Source organism: Pelophylax lessonae (assembly GCF_965119305.1).
Source record: "Pelophylax lessonae genome assembly, chromosome: 7".
Taxonomy (NCBI): domain Eukaryota; kingdom Metazoa; phylum Chordata; class Amphibia; order Anura; family Ranidae; genus Pelophylax; species Pelophylax lessonae.
Genome location: NC_138774.1, coordinates 287504657 through 287524477, shown reverse-complemented (window position 1 = coordinate 287524477; position 19821 = coordinate 287504657). Strand labels below are relative to the sequence as shown.

The window sequence follows — 19821 nt, the reverse complement described above, 5'->3', positions numbered from 1 at the left end:
CACCTCACACAGGAAGTGAGCACCTCACACAGGAAGTGAGCACCTCACACAGGAAGTGAAGATCCTCACATAGGAAGTGAACACCTCACATAGGAAGTGAACACCTCACACAGGAAGTGAACACCTCACACAGGAAGTTAAAACCTCACACAGGAAGTGATACTCCGTTGCCCCGGAGACAGCCAAATAAACAACAATAAAGATGCCAGAACTCTAAATGAAAGCTACGGGAATCAACTGGCGGTGATCGCCTTCTATAAGCACATATAAACATATAAAAATTATGGCTAATTGCATATACATAACTGATCAGACCTGCTGAAACAGATATAATATTTTAAAAGCGAATTACTTTTTTTAAAATAGGATTTCATGGGCTGATCTCAACTGAATAGTTGTAGAAACACAACCCAAAATCTGCGGGAAAAAAAAGGGGCCAGGACCTCAAAACCAGCCATCCATATAACACAAATAATACACCACATACAAATCGGTAATGATGAAAAAAAATAATTATTAAAAAAATTAATTATAAAAAATAAAAATAATAAAAGTTAAAAATAAAAATAAATATATATGAAAATAAAAATGCAAATACAAATAATACTAACGGTCAGAAATAATTTGTTTTATGGCAGAAGTAAAAAAATATATACATTTTTTTAATTCAAAAATGTCGATCTTTTTTTTGTTTATATAATAGAAAAATTAAAAATCCAGTGGTAGTCAAATACCACCAAAAGAAAGCTCTATTTATGTGAAAAAAAATTATATAATTTTAATTTGGTACAGCATTGCAAGACTGAGCAGATACCAGTTAAAGTAGCGCAGTGCCGAATAGCAAAAAAAATGGCCTGGTCATGAAGGGGGTAAAACCTTCCAGAGCTGAAGTGGTTAAAGTTATTATCAATACTGCACTTAGTTTACGGCCCCTTGTGTTCTTTTTTTTATATATATTACATAATAAACACTGTAGCTGAAATGTTTCTATTTAGATACCTACAGTATATGGCTTTTACATGAGGTCCCTATTAAATGAAAAAATATATAAAATTTTTTTTTTCGCAGAACCTGACATTCGAACCAAGAAGATTGTAAAGATTGTCACGCAGACGCTGGTGGACGGGAAAATTGTTGGTGAATCCAGTGAGGTTGAAGAGTTTGAGAATGCCGAGAAAGGAAATTAGCCAATCCAGTCACTGCCTGAGCTGCCTGCCTAATAATCATGTAACAAAGTCATCCACGAGAGCCTCCCAGTTATCTCAGCCAATAATCGGGTTCTTGGATTGTACAGTGCAGAGCAACATTTTTTTACCCAGGATTCAAAATTGTTTATTTTTTTGGATATGGACTCAAGTCTAGTTATAAGCTAGAGTGAAAATTGACCTTTGCTTGGTATATGTGTTAGTTTAACCTGTTCCTATATAGATGTACTCTATATGGCCAAAAGTCGCCGACCCCTGACCATTAGACCTACAATGAAAGGCCAAATATGTGGACATACCAGGGTACTGGTAATATTATAGACATTTTGGACGACTGTAACCCTCCAACCAGTTTGGGCAAGGCCTTTTTTTGATCCAACATGACTAAGTCCTTGCGTACAAAGCCAAATTCATAAAGACATGGGTTGATGAGTTGGGTATGAAGGAACTTGAGTGGCCTTCACAGAGCTCTGACCTCAACCCTACTGAACACCTTTGGGAAGAATTGTAATGCCCATGGTGATGTCTGACCTCAACCCTACTGAACACCTTTGGGAAGAATTGTAATGCCCATGGTGATGTCTGACCTCAACCCTACTGAACACCTTTGGGGAGAATTGGAATGCCCATGGTGATGCCTGACCTCAACCCTACTGAACACCTTTGGGAAGAATTGTAATGCCCATGGTGATGTCTGACCTCAACCCTACTGAACACCTTTGGGAAGAATTGTAATGCCCATGGTGATCTCTGCCCACAACCCTACTGAACACCTGTGGGAAGAATTGGAATGCCCATGGTGATGTCTGACCTCAACCCTACTGAACACCTTTGGGAAGAATTGGAATGCCCATGGTGATGTCTGACCTCAACCCTACTGAACACCTTTGGGAAGAATTGGAATGCCCATGGTGATGTCTGACCTCAACCCTACTGAACACCTTTGGGAAGAATTGGAATGCCCATGGTAATGTCTGACCTCAACCCTACTGAACACCTTTGGGAAGAATTGGAATGCCCATGGTGATGTCTGACCTCAACCCTACTGAACACCTTTGGGAAGAATTGGAATGCCCATGGTGATGTCTGACCTCAACCCTACTGAACACCTTTTGGAAGAATTGGAATGCCCATGGTGATGTCTGACCTCAACCCTACTGAACACCTTTGGGAAGAATTAGAATGCCCATGGTGATGCCAGGTCTTTTCTTTCGCAATACCTTTATTAAAATTGTTTTGAGGAAAGCACATTGCATGGTTTACAGAAAAAGAAAGGGAAAGGACATTAATGGACCATACCATCTGTCCCATTAACAAATATTCTTATAAACTGCCCATGAATGGCATTAACAACAAAATATGAGTGCCAATGTAACATTGAGTTCTCCTTAAGGGGTGTTGATAAACAGAATTTATATAATTCAAGCAATAACAAACGTGTATTGAGATATAGGGGCTCCAAGCCTCATAAGTTTGATAGGTAGAGCAGCAAGTGAGGACAATGATTGCCGAGGGCCGGTCTATAAAAATAGAGCTACTGAGACAACCACTGTGGCTAACACTCAAAATGGTGCCCTCCTAGGTTTGATCATGAAGGTTCACACAAGGTTCAGACTGACTATATTCTATCTGATCATGAACAAAGGTAGGTTTCAAGGGGATCAAAGATGATTAGGTGGTCCTATCTTAATTACCTATGATATATGTAGACCCAACAAAATAAAAGGAAGTAAGGAAATGAAGGGAAGGAAAGAAAAAGGAGGCAGAAAAGTTCGGGGAACTCTCTGGGGGGCATATGACTTTCCTGAGGAATCAGATTTGAACTTTTCAGTCTTTTCATTCAACACCAGTACCCAACTTCACAAATGGGCACAAATTCCCACAAACACTCCAAAATTTGAAGCAAAGTCTTCAGATAAATGTGAACACATGGGCTCCAACTCCATATTAGTGCCCATGGGTTTGGAGTGAGATTTCCAACAAGATCATATAGATGTGAAGGTCAGGTGTCTACAATTGTTTGGCCATATAGCTTATGTGCATAAAAGCATTAACTCTATTTACATTATAATAGGATAAAAGTGGATGAGAGGTTTTTGTTTGGAGATTGTTATATGTGTATTGTGTTTCGGCCTGTGGCCATTTTATTGGTAGTCCCTCAATCTAATACTTACCCTTGACATAGTTTTCTGTTTGTGCAACTGGTTTTACCCTATTTGTGCCCTAAATAAATCAGACAAGGTTCTCTGTATAAATTACTTTTGTGGTATTCTGACTCTTTTATTGCTCTGCAACACATCCATTGTGCTTGACATTGTATTTGGAAATGAGTATTACTGTATATGTTTAGAGGACAAAATGCATAACCCAGACTTTTTCAACCTTTTGAACACAGAGGAACCCTTAAAATAACTTTCCGGTCTCAGGAAACCCCTACTAAATGTAACTATATCTACAAGTCATGATATATTAGTGTTATATTCAGTGGCAATGATGTTCCTTTCACCTGTAGGTATTGGAAAGAGCGATCCCCTTACAGATGGCTAAATACAAATTAATGGTGTCAGTGGGAAATTATCAGAGGCAGAAATTGATCATTGCTCAAAAACCTCAAGAAACCCTGTGGAGGAACCCTAGGTTCCATGGAACTCATAGCAACCTCTGAAGGATCCACAGGGTTCCATGAAGCCGATAGGAACCTTATGGAGGAATCCTAGATTTCCATAGAACCCTGGTTGAGAAACCCTGATATAACCCAGCTAAAAGGTAACCTCAAGAAACCTCTGGAGGAACCCTAGGTTCCATGGAACTCATAGCAACCTCTGAAGGATCCACAGGGTTCCATGAAGCCGATAGGAACCTTATGGAGGAATTCTAGATTTCCAAAGAACCCTGGTTGAGAAACCCTGATATAACCCAGCTAAAGGTAACCTCAAGCAACCTCTGGAGGAACCCTATAGTTCCATGGAACTCATAGCAACCTCCGAAGGATCCATTGGGTTCCTTGAAGCCCATAGGAACCTTATGGATGAATCCTAGATTTCCATAGAACCCTGGTTGAGAAACCCTGATATAACCCAACTAAAGGTAACCTCAAGCAACCTCTGGAGGAACCATAGGGTTCCATGGAGCTCATAGCAACCTCTGGAGAAATCCTGGATTTTCATAGAACCCTGGTTGAGAAACCCTGATATAACCCAGCTAAAAGGTAACCTCAAGAAACCTCTGGAGGAACCCTAGGTTCCATGGAACTCATAGCAACCTCTGAAGGATCCACAGGGTTCCATGAAGCCGATAGGAACCTTATGGAGGAATTCTAGATTTCCAAAGAACCCTGGTTGAGAAACCCTGATATAACCCAGCTAAAGGTAACCTCAAGCAACCTCTGGAGGAACCCTATAGTTCCATGGAACTCATAGCAACCTCCGAAGGATCCATTGGGTTCCTTGAAGCCCATAGGAACCTTATGGATGAATCCTAGATTTCCATAGAACCCTGGTTGAGAAACCCTGATATAACCCAACTAAAGGTAACCTCAAGCAACCTCTGGAGGAACCATAGGGTTCCATGGAGCTCATAGCAACCTCTGGAGAAATCCTGGATTTTCATAGAACTCTGGTTGAGAAACCCTGATATAACCAAACTAAATGTTATTGTAACCTCAAACAACCTCTGGAGGAATCTTAGGGTTCCATGGAACTCATAGCAACCTCTAAATGATCCATGGGGTTCCATGAAGCCCATAGCCACCTCTGGAGGAATCCTAGATTTCCATAGAACCCTGATTGAGAAATCCTGATATAACCCAACTAAATGTTATTGTAACCTCAAGCAACCTCTGGAGGAACCATGGGGTTCCATGGAACTCATAGCAACCTCTGAAGGATCCATAGGGTTCCATGAAGCCCATATAAACCTCTGGAGAAATCCTGGATTTCCATAGAACTCTGGTTGAGAAACCCTGATATACCCCAACTAAATGTTATTGTAAAAAAAGAGACACTCACACTTTAACCCTAAAAAGGGTTATGGGGAGATGGGAAAGAATTATCCCCTTACAGATGGCTAAAAAGAAAAAAAATAATGGTGTCAGTGGGAACTTATCAGAGGCAGAAATTGCTCAAGGAACCTATAGAAACCTCTGTAGGAACCCTAGGGTTCCATGGAACTCATAGCAACCTCTGGAGGATCCATAGGGTTCAGTGGAGCCTATAGCGACCACTAGAGGAAAAAAATGAATGGTGTCAGTGGGAACTTATCAGAGGCAGAAATTGCTCATTGCTTAAGGAACATCTAGCAACATCTGGAGGGACCCTATGGTTCCATGGAACTCATGGCAACCTCTGAAGGATCCATAGGGTTCCATGAAGCCCATAGGAACCTTATGGGTGAATCCTAGATTTCCATAGAACCCTGGTTGAGAAACCCTGATATAACCCAACTAAAGGTAACCTCAAGCAACCTCTGGAGGAACCCTAGGGTTCCATGAAGCCTATAGCAACCTCTGGAGAAATCCTGGATTTCCATAGAACTCTGGTTGAGAAACCCTGATATAACTCACCTAAATGTTATTGTAACCTCAAGAAACCTCTGGAGGAACTCTAGGGTTCCATAAAACTCATAGCAACCTCTGGAGGATCCTGTCAGGGTTCAGCGGCAGCTAGGGAGACCAGACACATGTAGCTACACATCTAAATGGAGACCAAACAATATAGATAACCTTAAAGTGAGATTTATTACAGTGAACCACACAAACAAGCATACACAGCAATAGTGAACTAAGGAAATGCCAGCAAACAAAACCCCACCCCAAAGACAAAATAAATAAAGAACCTAAGAACCAACAATCTACAAATATCTACAATATAAGAGACAAGGGTAACAGGGAAGCAAGGAAGAGGGCAAGCAAGACTGGATACTAGGCAGAGAGCAGGAACAAGGCAAAGGGTGTTCAGGATGGATCAGGATCACAGACACTCGGTTAGGCAGCAAGGAGGCAATCAAAATAGTGACGCGCCTGGGAAAGGGAGGAGCAGCCTTAAATAGCCATCTGGCAGCTGAACACAGTTTAAGTGATCATAGAAGCCTGCTGGCTTCTGGGAGACACCTGCTGGTGGACACTGGAAGTGCAGCATTCAGTCCAGGGCAACACAGTGCCACCAGCAGGTGAACTCAATCCTAACAGATTCCCCCCCCTAAGGAGCGGCCTCCGGACGCTCCATAAGGCTCCACCACTGGGGTCTGCAAGCTGACTGGGTACCCTACTGCCAAGGTCTGAAGGCTGGCTGAGAACCACACCGCCGGTGTCCCAAAACTGGCTGGGTTTCCTGCTGGTCAGATCCTTAAGGAGTGGCAACACCGAAGGCTTATTCTTAAAAGCAGCCCATGTCCCAATGTTGAGACACTGAAAGATACCTGAATGCTTATGGCCAAAGTCCCTGGTCCATGCAGGTACCCTGACACAAGGGTGTCCCATCACATCTGGACCTCCTCTCACACTGTAAGAGACTGATCTGCATTTTACCTGCCACTCAGGTCTACCCAAGGTTACCCTGCTCGGGTCCCCAAATGCATCAGGGATCGCAGAGATGACCCCTGGGTCAAGACAAAGTTCACATGGAACACTGCCCTTTCCCATAGGCCCTCTACTACTGGGGCTGTAACGACAGATGCAGTTCTCATATTCAGAGTGGATATCTGGACCTCCTGGCCTTGGCATAACAGGATCAGCTGGCTGCAAAAAGAACGTAGAACGAGCAACAGTAGGGATCTTAAAGCGGAGTTCCACCCAAAAGTGGAACTTCCGCTTTAGGGAGTCCTGACCCCCTGACATGCCACATTTGGCATGTCATTTTTGTTGGGGGGGAGCGGGTACCTAGTTTTGACAGGTACCCACTTCCGCTCGGAGCGCCACGGCGCCCTGAACGGAAGTTCTCCTCTCCCCCTCCCTCCCTGCAATCTTCTGGGACACGTCAGAGGTCCCAGAAGATTGACGGCCAATCACGACGCGCAGCGCGACTCGCGCATTCGCAGTGGGTACCCGGCTGTGAAGCCGTAAACTATCACAGCCGGGTGCCCACAGCAGTGATGCCAGCGCCGAGGGAGAGGATCGAGGCTTCGGGCGGCCGCATCGCTGGACCGTTGGACAGGTGAGTGAATGGCTGGAACTCCGCTTTAACCCACACAGACAACCCAATTGGACCACATAACACTGGAACTTCAGAATCCTAAGACACATTAGCAAGTGGGAGTTTAACCCAGTCAGAGTCCAGCTTAACAGCAAGTGGTAAATTGACATAGTCCGGCGGGACAGCGGCCCCGGTATCTGCATAGTCCGGCGGGACAGCGGCCCCGGTATCTGCATAGTCCGACGGGACATCGGCCCCGGTATTTGCATAGTCCGGCGGGACATCGGCCCCGGTATCTGCATAGTCCGGTGGGACATCGGCCCCGGTATCTGCATAGGCCGGCGGGACAGCGGCCCCGGTATCTGCATAGGCCGGCGGGACAGCGGCCCCGGTATCTGCATAGTCCGGCGGGACATCGGCCCCGGTATCTGCATAGTCCGGTGGGACATCGGCCCCGGTATCTGCATAGGCCGGCGGGACAGCGGCCCCGGTATCTGCATAGGCCGGCGGGACAGCGGCCCCGGTATCTGCATAGGCCGGCGGGACATCGGCCCCGGTATCTGCATAGTCCGGCGGGACAGCGGCCCCGGTATCTGCATAGTCCGGCGGGACAGCAGCCCCGGTATCTGCATAGTCCGGCGGGACAGCGGCCCCGGTATCTGCATAGTCCGGCGGGACAGCGGCCCTGGTATCTGCATAGTTCGGCGGGACAGAGGCCCCGGTATCTGCATAGTCCGGCGGGACAGCGGCCCCGGTATCTGCATAGTCCGGCGGGACAGCGGCCGGCAAGTCACCCGTGGCAGGTTTGGCAACAAATGGCAGGTCACTATCGGCAGGCGGCAGCATGGAGGAGGTCTGGATCTCATCAGCAGTCAGCAGCATGGGGGAGGGCTGGATCTCATCGGCAGTCAGCAGCATGGAGGAGGACTGGATCTCATCAGCAGGCGGCAGCATGGAGGAGGACTGGATCTCATCAGCAGTAAGCAGCATGGAGGAGGACTGGATCTCATCAGCAGGCGGCAGCATGGAGGAGGACTGGATCTCATCAGCAGTAAGCAGCATGGAGGAGGACTGGATCTCATCAGCAGGCGGCAGCATGGAGGAGGACTGGATCTCATCAGCAGTTAGCAGCATGGAGGAGGACTGGATCTCATCAGCAGGCGGCAGCATGGAGGAGGACTGGATCTCATCAGCAGTCAGCAGCATGGGGGAGGGCTAGATCTCATCGGCAGTCAGCAGCATGGAGGAGGACTGGATCTCATCAGCAGTTAGCAGCATGGAGGAGGACTGGATCTCATCAGCAGGCGGCAGCATGGAGGAGGACTGGATCTCATCAGCAGTCAGCAGCATGGGGGAGGGCTAGATCTCATCGGCAGTCAGCAGCATGGAGGAGGACTGGATCTCATCAGCAGGCGGCAGCATGGAGTAGGACTGGATCTCATCAGCAGTCAGCAGCATGGAGGAGGACTGGATCTCATCAGCAGTATGGAGGAGGACTGGATCTCATCAGCAGGCGGCAGCATGGATAGTGGCAGAGTTGTAGCACTGGGGATAGGATCTCTGACCAAGCTTGTAGCAGAGGGTGAACCAAAGTTAGTTTGTCTTTCCCCAGCTCACTTTGCTCAATTAAAGACTGCACAGCAGCAATGCAATCTAACAACACCTGCTGTGAATAGGCTGAATACTGCTGGAAGAAAGAACCTGCACAATATTTCAACAACCATCCCAAAAATCCAGCCTGGAACATAGTAAGGGTCCATTTACACTAGCGCGACTTGTCAGGCGACTTGGTCGCCTGACAAGTCGCGGTGGGTCGCTCGCCATTGAATAGTACAGGACCCGTTCTAATAGGAGCGACACAAGTCGCTCCGACTTAGAAAAAGGGTCCTGTACTACTTTGGGGCGACCTGGAGGCGACTTGCATTGACTTCAATTATATGAAGTCCGTGCAAGCTGCGACCTCACAGGTCGCCCCACCAAGTCGTTTCGCCGCAGTCTGAACGGGGTCTTAATGGAGGAGTGAAAACATCATGACCCTGAGAGATCGACTGAAATACTAGCTCAGAACAGACCTGAATTAAAGGCTGAACTTGTCTAAGGGAGAATCTGCCCTCAACAGCTAAAGCATGCGCTGTCAGAATGTTTTCCAGCACTTCCTCCTCAGTGAGACTCAGCGCCTGCAACAATAAGAGCCGGTTCACACTGCCGCGACCATAAGTCGCCCCATGTCGGAGCGACTTTTTACCGCGATTTTACTGCGACTTCAGCGCGACTTGTGAATTATTTTGCGCGACTTATATGACAGACGACTTTGTATTTGGCCAATCAGAATATGATGTGTTGTGACCTAATTCCCCTTTTCTGTTTTTTTTTTTCTAATTTCTTCATTGCCCACCAGTGCCACGTATCTGTGTCCACCAGTGCCACTGCCCACCAGTGCCACGTATGAGTGTCCACCAGTGCCACTGCCCACCAGTGCCACGTATGTGTCCACCAGTTCCACTGCCCACCAGTGCCATCGAATCAGTGTCCACCAGTGCCACGAATCAGTGTCCACCAGTGCCACGTATCAGTGCTACAAATCAGTGTCCACCAGTGCCACATATCAGTGCCACGAATCAGTGTCCACCAGTGCCACGTATCAGTGCCACGTATCAGTGCCACGAATCAGTGTCCACCAGTGCCACGTATCAGTGCCACGAATCAGTGTCCACCAGTGCCACATATCAGTGCCACGAATCAGTGTCCACCAGTGCCACATATCAGTGCCACAAATCAGTGTCTATCAGTGCCACGAATCAGTTTCCACCAGTGCCACATATCAGTGCCACGTATCAGTGCCACGTATCAGTGCCACGAATCAGTGTCCACCAGTGCCACGTATCAGTGCCATGAATCAGTGTCCACCAGTGCCACGTATCAGTGCCACGAATCAGTGTCCACCAGTGCCACATATCAGTGCCATGAATCAGTGTCCACCAGTGCCACGTATCAGTGCCACGAATCAGTGTCCACCAATGCCACTTATCTGTGTCCACCAGTGCCACTCACACAGACCAAGCAGAGATAATGGAATATATATACCATTAGATTATATATATATATATATATATATATATATATATATATATACTTGGAAAGTCTGATAACAAGTCGCTTCAATTAAGATAAGGAGGCGACTCCCATTGAAGTCTATGGGACAAGTCGGATCACAAGTCGCCTCAAAGTAGTACAGGACCCTTTTCTGAGGTAGAAGCGACTTCAGTAGTGCCAATTAAGACGGCACTGATTGATTAACATTGCTTTTGTTATGTCAAGCGACGTGGGGCGACTTGAGGGCACACAAGTCGCCTCACAAGTCGCGCTAGTGTGAATGGGCTCTGAATGACAAAAATCTTTATCTTCTGCTGCATGCACACGACAAATAACCTGCGATCTAAGCATTTTGACAAAAGGAAAAATAAAATCAAAAGCAACTGGCTTCCAGCTCCAAAGTGTAGCTGATCTGGTCGTAGAGGGCGTCACTATTATGTCAGGGTTCAGCAGCAGCTAGGGAGACCAGACACATGTAGCTACACTAACAATATAGATAACCTTAAAGTGAGATTTATTACAGTGAACCACACAAACAAGCATACACAGCAATAGTGAACTAAGGAAATGCCAGCAAACAAAACCCCACCCCAAAGACAAAATAAATAAAGAACCTAAGGACTAGGGGTGATCGAATGGTTCGGGTCGACCATCGGTTCGACCCGAACTTTGGGTGTTCGAAATGTGGCAGAATTCCAAACTTTTTGCGGTAAAAGTTCGGTATTCGGCCACCAGAACCGCCAAAAATGCAATGGGACAGGAACTGGGCTTTAAAAGCCTGTGATTGGCCCAGAAACGTCAGCAAAAGCCAATGAGGGGGCAGGAGTCTGCTAGGAACGTGATTGGAGTGACTACGGGGACCAGAGGCCAATCAGAAGTGAATATGCCCCACAGTATATAACATAGCCCCGCCTAACCCCTAGCACAGTGATACAGAGTCTGTTGAAGAGAGTGGAAGCATTTCTCTTACTCCTGCTTTGTTACACTACGTTTGCTGCATAGACGAGTGATTCTAAAGCTCCATATAAGCAGAATTGCATTCAGCTTACAGCCAGTCAGTGTAGTTAGAAATACAGCGATTGTGCTGGTTTTTTGAGTTAGAAAAAAAAAAAAAAAAAGGGACAGTGTCAGTCTTCTGCTGTATGGAGCTGTTCTTTTAGTGTGAGGAAAGGGATATCTAGTGTAGTTAGGGTACTAGATACCACAGTAGTTAGATTCAACAATCTAGTTTCTGTAGGGAAAGTAAAAGTGTCAGGGTTCCGTGTAGTGAGCACGTTGCACTGCTGATATATCTACAGCAGGTAACATGCTTGCTAGTCAGCAAAATACATTGCCTCAGTGACAACTTAACGCCTGTTCTTGAAAGCGTTAGGTCCACTGTGCAAAAGGCTTTGCTACTGTGCGTGACACGCATCTGCTGTCTAGAAGCAGGGGTGGACGTGGTGGTCAGTCCTCAGCCAAGCCACCATTCCGATTGTTCTCCCGCAGTGGCCAAGCTATACGTCCACAGTACGTACAAGAGGTGGTGGACTATATTACCAAACCCTCATCATCGGCATCATCTGCAACTACAGTGACCCAGGCACAGAAAAGTGGTCAGTCTTCTGCAGTTGGCAGAACAAATAGAGATGAGTCCATGTCCACCTCACGTCCTCCCTTAGACCCAACTTCAGACATGGCAGAGGAGTCAGCTGAGCTGTTTGACCACAGCGTCAGCCATCTACTCCTGCCTGATGCTCAGTCCTTTATGGAGTCTGATGTTGGGTCTGAGGTTGAGGAGGAGGCAGAGCAAGCAAGAGGGGAGAGCAGACGGCCCGCTCCATCTAAGGCCGCACCTGTTGTCTCCCGGGCCACTATACAAACCTCTTCTTGCTGGGCCTTTGAGACATCTCATGCAGACCGAACAGTTGCGATCTGCAAGATTTGTCATAAGGGTATAAAACGTGGCAAAAATGTCAACCACCTGGGTACAAGCTGCCTAAACAGGCATTTGACAACCCACTACTTGGCCCGTTGGCAGGAGCATTTGAAGAACCCACAAAAGGGCCAAAGATCGGTCAGTCGGCCTCCTAGTCCTCCTCGCGCTCCTCCTCGTGCTCCACCTGCACATCAGTCTGTCCCTGCTATTGCCACTCGTCACCTGTTGGCAGCCTCCACTGACAGGGATGATGATATAGCACGCAGTGTCGCATCTACCTCCAGCACACCACCAGCTGTAACATCTAGATGGCAAATTTCGATTCCATGCTGGAACGAAAAAAAATGTATACTCCCCACCACCCACATGCTCAGCGGCTAAACAGTAGTTTGGCAAAACTACTGGCTCTGCAACTGTTACCATTTAACCTGGTAGAGTCTGCTCCCTTCCGTGACTTTTCAAAATGTGCAGTTCCACAGTGGCAGGTGCCAAGTCGGCATTACTTTGCCCGTAAGGCCCTGCCATCCCTATACCAACATGTGGAAGGCAATGTAGTGTCGTCCCTGGCCAAGTCAGTCAGCCGTCAGATACACCTGACGACTGACACTTGGTCAAGCAAACATGGGCAGGGACGGTACATTTCTGTCACTACTCATTGGGTGACACTGCTTGCCAACGGAAGGGATTGTAGCCAGAGCTCGGTGCTGCAGCCAGTATTGCCCCCACGTCTGCAAACAGCTGGTGGTGTCGCTGATCCGGGTAGATCGATCACTTCTACCCCCTCCTCATCCTCCTCCATGTCCTCCTCTGCAGCATGGTCCTTTGAATATGATGAGGTACCACGTAAGCGTTCAAAGGGCTATTCTATGTCTCAGGCCAAAAGGTGTCACGCAGTGCTGCAACTTGTGTGTCTAGGGGACAGGCAGCACACTGCCCCTGAGATTCTTGGGGCTCTGCAGGCACAGGCCCAGAGGTGGTTGACACCACGCCAGCTTCAGCCAGGAATGGTGGTTACCGATAATGGGTCAAACCTCATGGCCGCCCTTCGGCAGGGAAAGTTGACCCATGTGCCATGCCTGGCGCATGTCCTGAATCTCGTGGTACAGCGGTTTTTGAACTCGTACCCGGGAATGCAGGATGTGCGAAGGATGGCAAGAAGGGTGTGCAGTCACTTCAGGCGGTTGTACAGTGCCACTGCACGTTTGGCCGAAGTGCAGCGCGAGTTTCACCTGCCGGTACACCGCCTCGTCTGTGACATGCCCACCCACTGGAACTTCACCTTGGCTATGCTGCAGCGCCTGTACATGCAGCAGAGGGCCCTCAATGAATATCTCTGCGAGTACGGCACCAGCACTGGCTCAGCGCGCCTGGGCTTCTTTTCTCCACAGCAGTGGCTTTTGATTAAGGATGCATGCGCTGTCCTCTCGCCATTTGAGGAGGCCACAAGGATGGTCAGCCGGGATAGCACATGCATCAGTGACAGTTTTTGTTGGAGCACACTCTGCGTGGCATTATGGACAGGGCACTGGAGGCAGAGCAGCAGGAGGAAGAGGAGGACTTCCTTGCCTCTCAAGGCACCCTTTATCCTGAGAATCCTGACCCCATTATGCCTAGCTCCCAGAGGCCCGAGCAGGATCCAGGGGTGGAAGAGGAGGACGATTCTTCGGGAACTTTTGCAGGCTTTGAGGAGGAGGAGGAAGACATGCGGCAATCTGCAAGGCCTAGTTTGACTCCCTCGGGACACTTTGGAGTAGTACGTGGCTGGGAGGAGGAGGAGCCCGTTCAAGATAATGTCGTTTTGAGGGACCCCGAGGAGTCAGCTTCTGAGGCCTTTGCTAATTTGCGACGCATGGCAAACATCATGCTTCAGAGCCTGCAAAAGGACCACAGAATCAAGGCCATTAAAGAGACTGACCACTATTGGTTGGCCACCCTACTTGACCACCGGCACAAGTCAAAAGTCTCTGAGCTTTTCCCATCCACCCAGAGAGTCCACAGGATCAAATCCATTGAGGACAGTCTCAAGAGGATTCTGGTGAACACGTTCCCCGACTCCCGTAGGGTGCAGGGGCGGGGACAACCTACCATGGACTCTACTGCGGGTCAGGAGAGTAGCGTTGGAGAAGGCGTGCGGTTGACGGATGCCTTTCGGTCTTTTTTTAGTCCTCACCGCCCAGGCTTCTCAGCTGCCACATCGCATCGTCAGCGTCTGCATCACATGGTGGATGATTACGTCAGGGCACAAAGTGACACAGAGGGCTTTTCATGTGACGAATCCCATCCACTGGCCTACTGGGTCTTAAGATTAGACCACTGGCCAGAACTGGCACAGTATGCCATGGAGTTGTTGGCCTGCCCTGCTTCCAGTGTCCTATCGGAACGGGCATAGGAGGATTCGTCACAGACCATCGAACGAGACTCTCCACCGACTCAGTCGACTGTTTGACATTCATTAAAATGAATCAGTCGTGGATATCAAGCTTTGATGCACCTGAAGCAGACCTTTTAGACTAGGCTATCGTTGCGATGTGGCTGCTGAGCCTCAGTTTAAGCCAGGACCATGGTGCCACCCTCCAACCCTCCTCTCATTCTGTTTAGGTTCACAGAACCTCATTTTAGTTATACCAAAAATACCATGTTTGCGCACCTGTTCCACAGGTGCACACATTTATAATTTTTTGGCCTTCTGTAACACCAGCTCTTTGGGCTTACGGTGGGGAGGCTACGCTAAACAAAAAATACCGTGTTTGCGCACCTGTTCCACAGGTGCACACATTTATAATTTTATGGCCTCCTTCAACACCAGCTCTTTGGGCTTACGGTGGGGAGGCTACGCTAAACAAAAAATACCATGTTTGCGCACCTGTTCCACAGGTGCACACCTTTATAATTTTTTGGCCTCCTTCAACACCAGCTCTTTGGGCTTACGGTGGGGAGGCTACGCTAAAAAAAAATACCATGTTTGCGCACCTGTTCCACAGGTGCACACCTTTATAACTTTTTTGCCCTCCTTCAACACCAGCTCTTTGGGCTTACGGTGGGGAGGCTACGCTAAACAAAAAATACCATGTTTGCGCACCTGTTCCACAGGTGCACACCTTTATAACTTTTTTGCCCTCCTTCAACACCAGCTCTTTGGGCTTACGGTGGGGAGGCTACGCTAAATAAAAAATACCATGTTTGCGAACCTGTTCCACAGGTGCACACCTTTATAATTTTTTGGCCTCCTTCAACACCAGCTCTTTGGGCTTACGGTTGGGAGGCTCCGCCAACACCAAAAATACCATGTTTGCGCACCTGTTCCACAAGTGCACACCTTCATAATTTTTACGCCTTCTTCAACACCAGCTATTTGGGCTTACAGTGATATGGCTCCGCCAACACCCAAACAACAATTTTTGCGCACCTGTCTCACAGATGCATATCATTGCAATTTTTTTCCTTACAAAGGCAATTATTGCCTTCATGACCAGCACTTTTATAGGGATATGGTGTCAAGGCATCGTCGGCACCACCAAAGGCCCAATTTTTAAGCATCCTTTACTTCTATTCAAAGTCAAGAGACAACAGTATTCATCCAAAACATCTCTAATCTTGTTCACTCTGCACTACATTGTGGCCCCTACCCCTACCCCTAACCCTCAATGTATCCGTGCATATATGTCTGTTTCTTGTGAGAATTCAAGTTAAAGTGCACCAAACACCATTTTACATGAAATAAAGTGCATCTACATACATCTTTTGACTTCTTGAAAACATTTGGTAATAATAGCCCCATTGTGGAAATACACCCGTTAATTATATGCACATTTAAAGAGACAGCACCTTTTCCCAAAAAAAACTCTAATCTTGTTCCTAGTGCACTGCATTATGTCCCCATCATACACATTGGCTGTGCAGTTGATTAGGAGCAAAAGTAAGGCGCGGTTAAGCAAAAAAGTCATTTTTGAAGGTTTGGCATGCTATAATTCTGGTTCTGGACATGCTACAGAGCTGAGACTTCACAGGTACACTTTTTAGACCCACCAGACACTAAATCCAAAGAAATCTCATTTTTGTTTCCAATAATTTTTTCAATAATTGGCTCTCTATCAAAAATGACAATTTTTGAGAACTTTTTTTTGTGTGATTAATAGTCCCTGGGGCATGACCCAGAACCCTAGGCACTTTTTAGGGGCATTTATTGGGTTTTAGGGCTTCAAAATTGTGTTTTTTTATTCCAGAAGTTCGGGTCCCATTGATTTCAATGGGGTTCTGGAATCCGAACCGAACTTTCGGGAAATTCGGGTGTTCTGGTCGAACCGAACTTTTCAAAAGTTCGATCATCCCTACTAAGAACCAACTATCTACAAGTATATACAATATAAGAGACAAGAGTAGAAGGGAAGCAAGGAAGAGGGCAAGCAAGACTGGATACTAGGCAGAGAGCAGGAACAAGGCAAAGGGGGTTCAGGATGGATCAGGATCACAGACACTCGCTTAGGCAGCAAGGAGGCAATCAAAATAGTGACGCGACTAGGAAAGGGAGGAGCAGCCTTAAATAGCCACCTGGCTTCTGGGAGACACCTGCTGGTGGACACTGGAAGTGCAGCATTCAGTCCAGGGCAACACAGTGCCACCAGCAGGTGAACTCAATACTAACAGATCCATAGAGTTCCATGGAGCTCATAGCAACCTCTGGAGGAATCCTAGATTTCCATAGAACCCTGGTTGAGAAACCCTGATGTAACCCAACTACATGTTATTGTAAAAAAAGAGGCACTCACGCTTTAACCCTAAAAAGGGTTATGAGGAGATGGGAAAGAATTATCAGTGGGAACTTATCAGAGGCAGAAATTGCTTAATGCTCAAGGAACCTATAGAAACCTCTGGAGGAACCCTAGGGTTCCATGGAGCCCATAGCAACCTCTGGAGGATTCATAGGGTTCAATGGAGCCCATAGCAACCTCTGGAGGAATCCTAGAGTTCCATGGAAGCCTGGCTGAGAAATCCTGATATAACAACACAATGTTATTGTAAAAAAGAAAGACACTCCAACTTTAACCCTAAAAAGGGTTATGAGGAGATGGGAAAGAATTATCCCCTTACAGATGGCTAAAAAAAAAAAAAAATAATGGTGTCAGTGTGAACTTATCAGAGGCAGAAATTGCTAATTGCTCAAGGAACCTCTAGCAACCTCTGGAGGAACCCTAGGGTTCAATGGAACTCATAGCAACCTCTGGAGGAAAAAGAAATGAATGGTGTCTGTGTGAAATTATCAGAGGCAGAAATTGCTCATTGCTCAAGGAACCTCAAACAACCTCTGGAGGAACCCTACGGTTCAATGGAACTCATAGCAACCTCTGGAGGATCCATAGGGTTCCATGAAGCCCATGGCAACCTCTGGAGGAATTCTAGAGTTCCATGGAAGCCTGGTTGAGAAACCCTGCTATAGCCCAACTAAATGTTATTGTAAAAAAGTGAGACACTCCCACTTTAACCCTAAAAAGTGTCATGAGGAAATAGGGATATTTATTGTGCCTAAAATTAGACAAAAAGAAACATATACCTGTATATAAAAACACATGTTTAGATTTACATTAAAAACATATTTTTCAGTTCATATAAGCAATTATCCACAGCTGAAAATTTCAACATTCAATGTATACAGTGGGATCAGTATGTAAGTATATCCATGGATCAATGCGTTTCGCCCAAAAACAGGGCTTCCTCAGGATCCACTTGATTGTAAACTCTTTCACTCAATTCAGCTGATAAAGAACAAAATGTACTGTATATTATTAAAAACAGCCATGTATAGATGATACATATTAATATAATATATAATGTTTGTTTTGGCACTGTAATTTATAGAGTTTACAATAAAGTAGATCCTGAGGAAGCCCCTTTTTGGGGGTGAAATGGGTTGAACCATGGATATACTTACTTACTGATCCTTCTGTATACAATGAATGTTGAAATTTGCATTTTTCTCTTTGTCTTTTTTGGGTACATTAAATATTATTATAAAATATAAAAGGCTTGATTTGCATATTTGGTGAGCTCTGGAAAGTGGTCCATCCGTCTGCCCTTGGCCCCATGTAATCAGCCAGGATTCAAAAAAGAAGGATCAAAGCCATCATGACCAAGAAAGGGAACACCGTCAGCCTCAGGAAAGGAGGTTTATAGGTTCCACGGCAGCAGGTGTTTCATCTGTTGCCCACTTCTGTATGGGCAGGATGAGCTCTTCGACTTTTCCTTTATAATGTCCAGGAGGGAGCTAAACAAGTAAAGGCCCCTCTGATGCCACAAATTCTGGGGTGCTTTAGCAGGCACTGGAGCATAAAGAAGCCAATCCACCACAAATCACCAGAGGTTACCAAAGGCAGAGGAACCTGAGTCCTCGGACAGCGCTGTCCTCAGCTATCTCTCCTACAAAATACAAAATGGTTTACAATAATTGCATATTGGAAACAAGATGGTAAATGAGGACGCTATACGTTACATCCAACATGACTCAGAAACGATGTCAAGGGCAACGCAGAGCGTCCTTTGATAGAGTGGATACAACTTGCACATAGGGGAAGGTTCATGTAGCCAGATGCCCTACATGTTTCGCTTAAAAGTTCAAGCTTCTTCCGGAGCTACTAGGATACAAGTTCTGTGTGGCAAGATGAACCAAAGTTAGTAAAACAGCAAATATGTGTGCAATAATCGCAAATCTAGGTCAGTACAACAGACTGATCAACAATTATATTACATGTCATACAAATTACAAAGTTAAACAAAGGATTTATAAAAAATTAATAAGCAAAATAGACATTTACATAGTCAACACAACACAAGGTAAAAATGACACAAGTAAGGGGGGAGTGGGAGGTAAACCTCACCATAGGAACCCAGAAGGTGGCTGATGACTAAAAAGGGTGACACCCAGAACAATCGTATGAGCAAAACGGGGCCGATGTGGGGAACGGAAAAACATACAAGCAGTTGGCAAGATATGATAAAAAACCTTAGTGGAGTTATACATACCCCTATAAAGGCAGATGTGGTAATCACAGTAGCCAGAGTTTAAGCAGAGGCGAGGTAGACAAAATATCGAGCATATACGGGGGATGATCTGCAGAGGTAGGTCTGATAGATATATTGCTGTAAACAAGTTAGACAGAGTATTTGTCTAAATAAGGGGCCAAACGGCGGTAACCTAGAATAGGAGGGAAAGAGAAGTTATCAGGGAATAAAATATACCGATGATAGTTACACTTAGTAAAAACCAAGAGGGAACCACCTCCTAGATGGTGAAACGCCGGAAGAGCATGCGGGGAAGCCCAAGGGGGAGTGTATACCCAGTAGGGGCATATAGCTAACACAGCATGCACAAGCCCTCCAACGTGTATAAAGAAAAAATAGGTAAAACCAGTGCACAGTCAGATAGCCACCACCTGAGATAGTAGAATAGCATAAGGTTAATGCCTTCTGAGTAAATAGAGGGCAT

General features: G+C 46.4%; 1 protein-coding gene across 2 annotated transcripts in view; it reads left to right on the top strand.

Moving 5' to 3' along the window:
* LOC309560335 (keratin, type I cytoskeletal 18-like) overlaps positions 1 to 1302 on the top strand; it is a 61604-nt gene extending 60302 nt beyond the window's left edge. For both annotated transcript variants that reach the window (XM_082263959.1, XM_082263958.1), the window contains exon 9: positions 1069 to 1302. In XM_082263959.1, the coding sequence (XP_082120085.1) occupies positions 1069 to 1187 (119 nt within the window). In that variant the 3' untranslated portion in view covers positions 1188 to 1302. The remainder of the gene's footprint in view (positions 1 to 1068) is intronic.
* The last annotated feature ends 18519 nt before the right edge of the window (positions 1303 to 19821 follow it).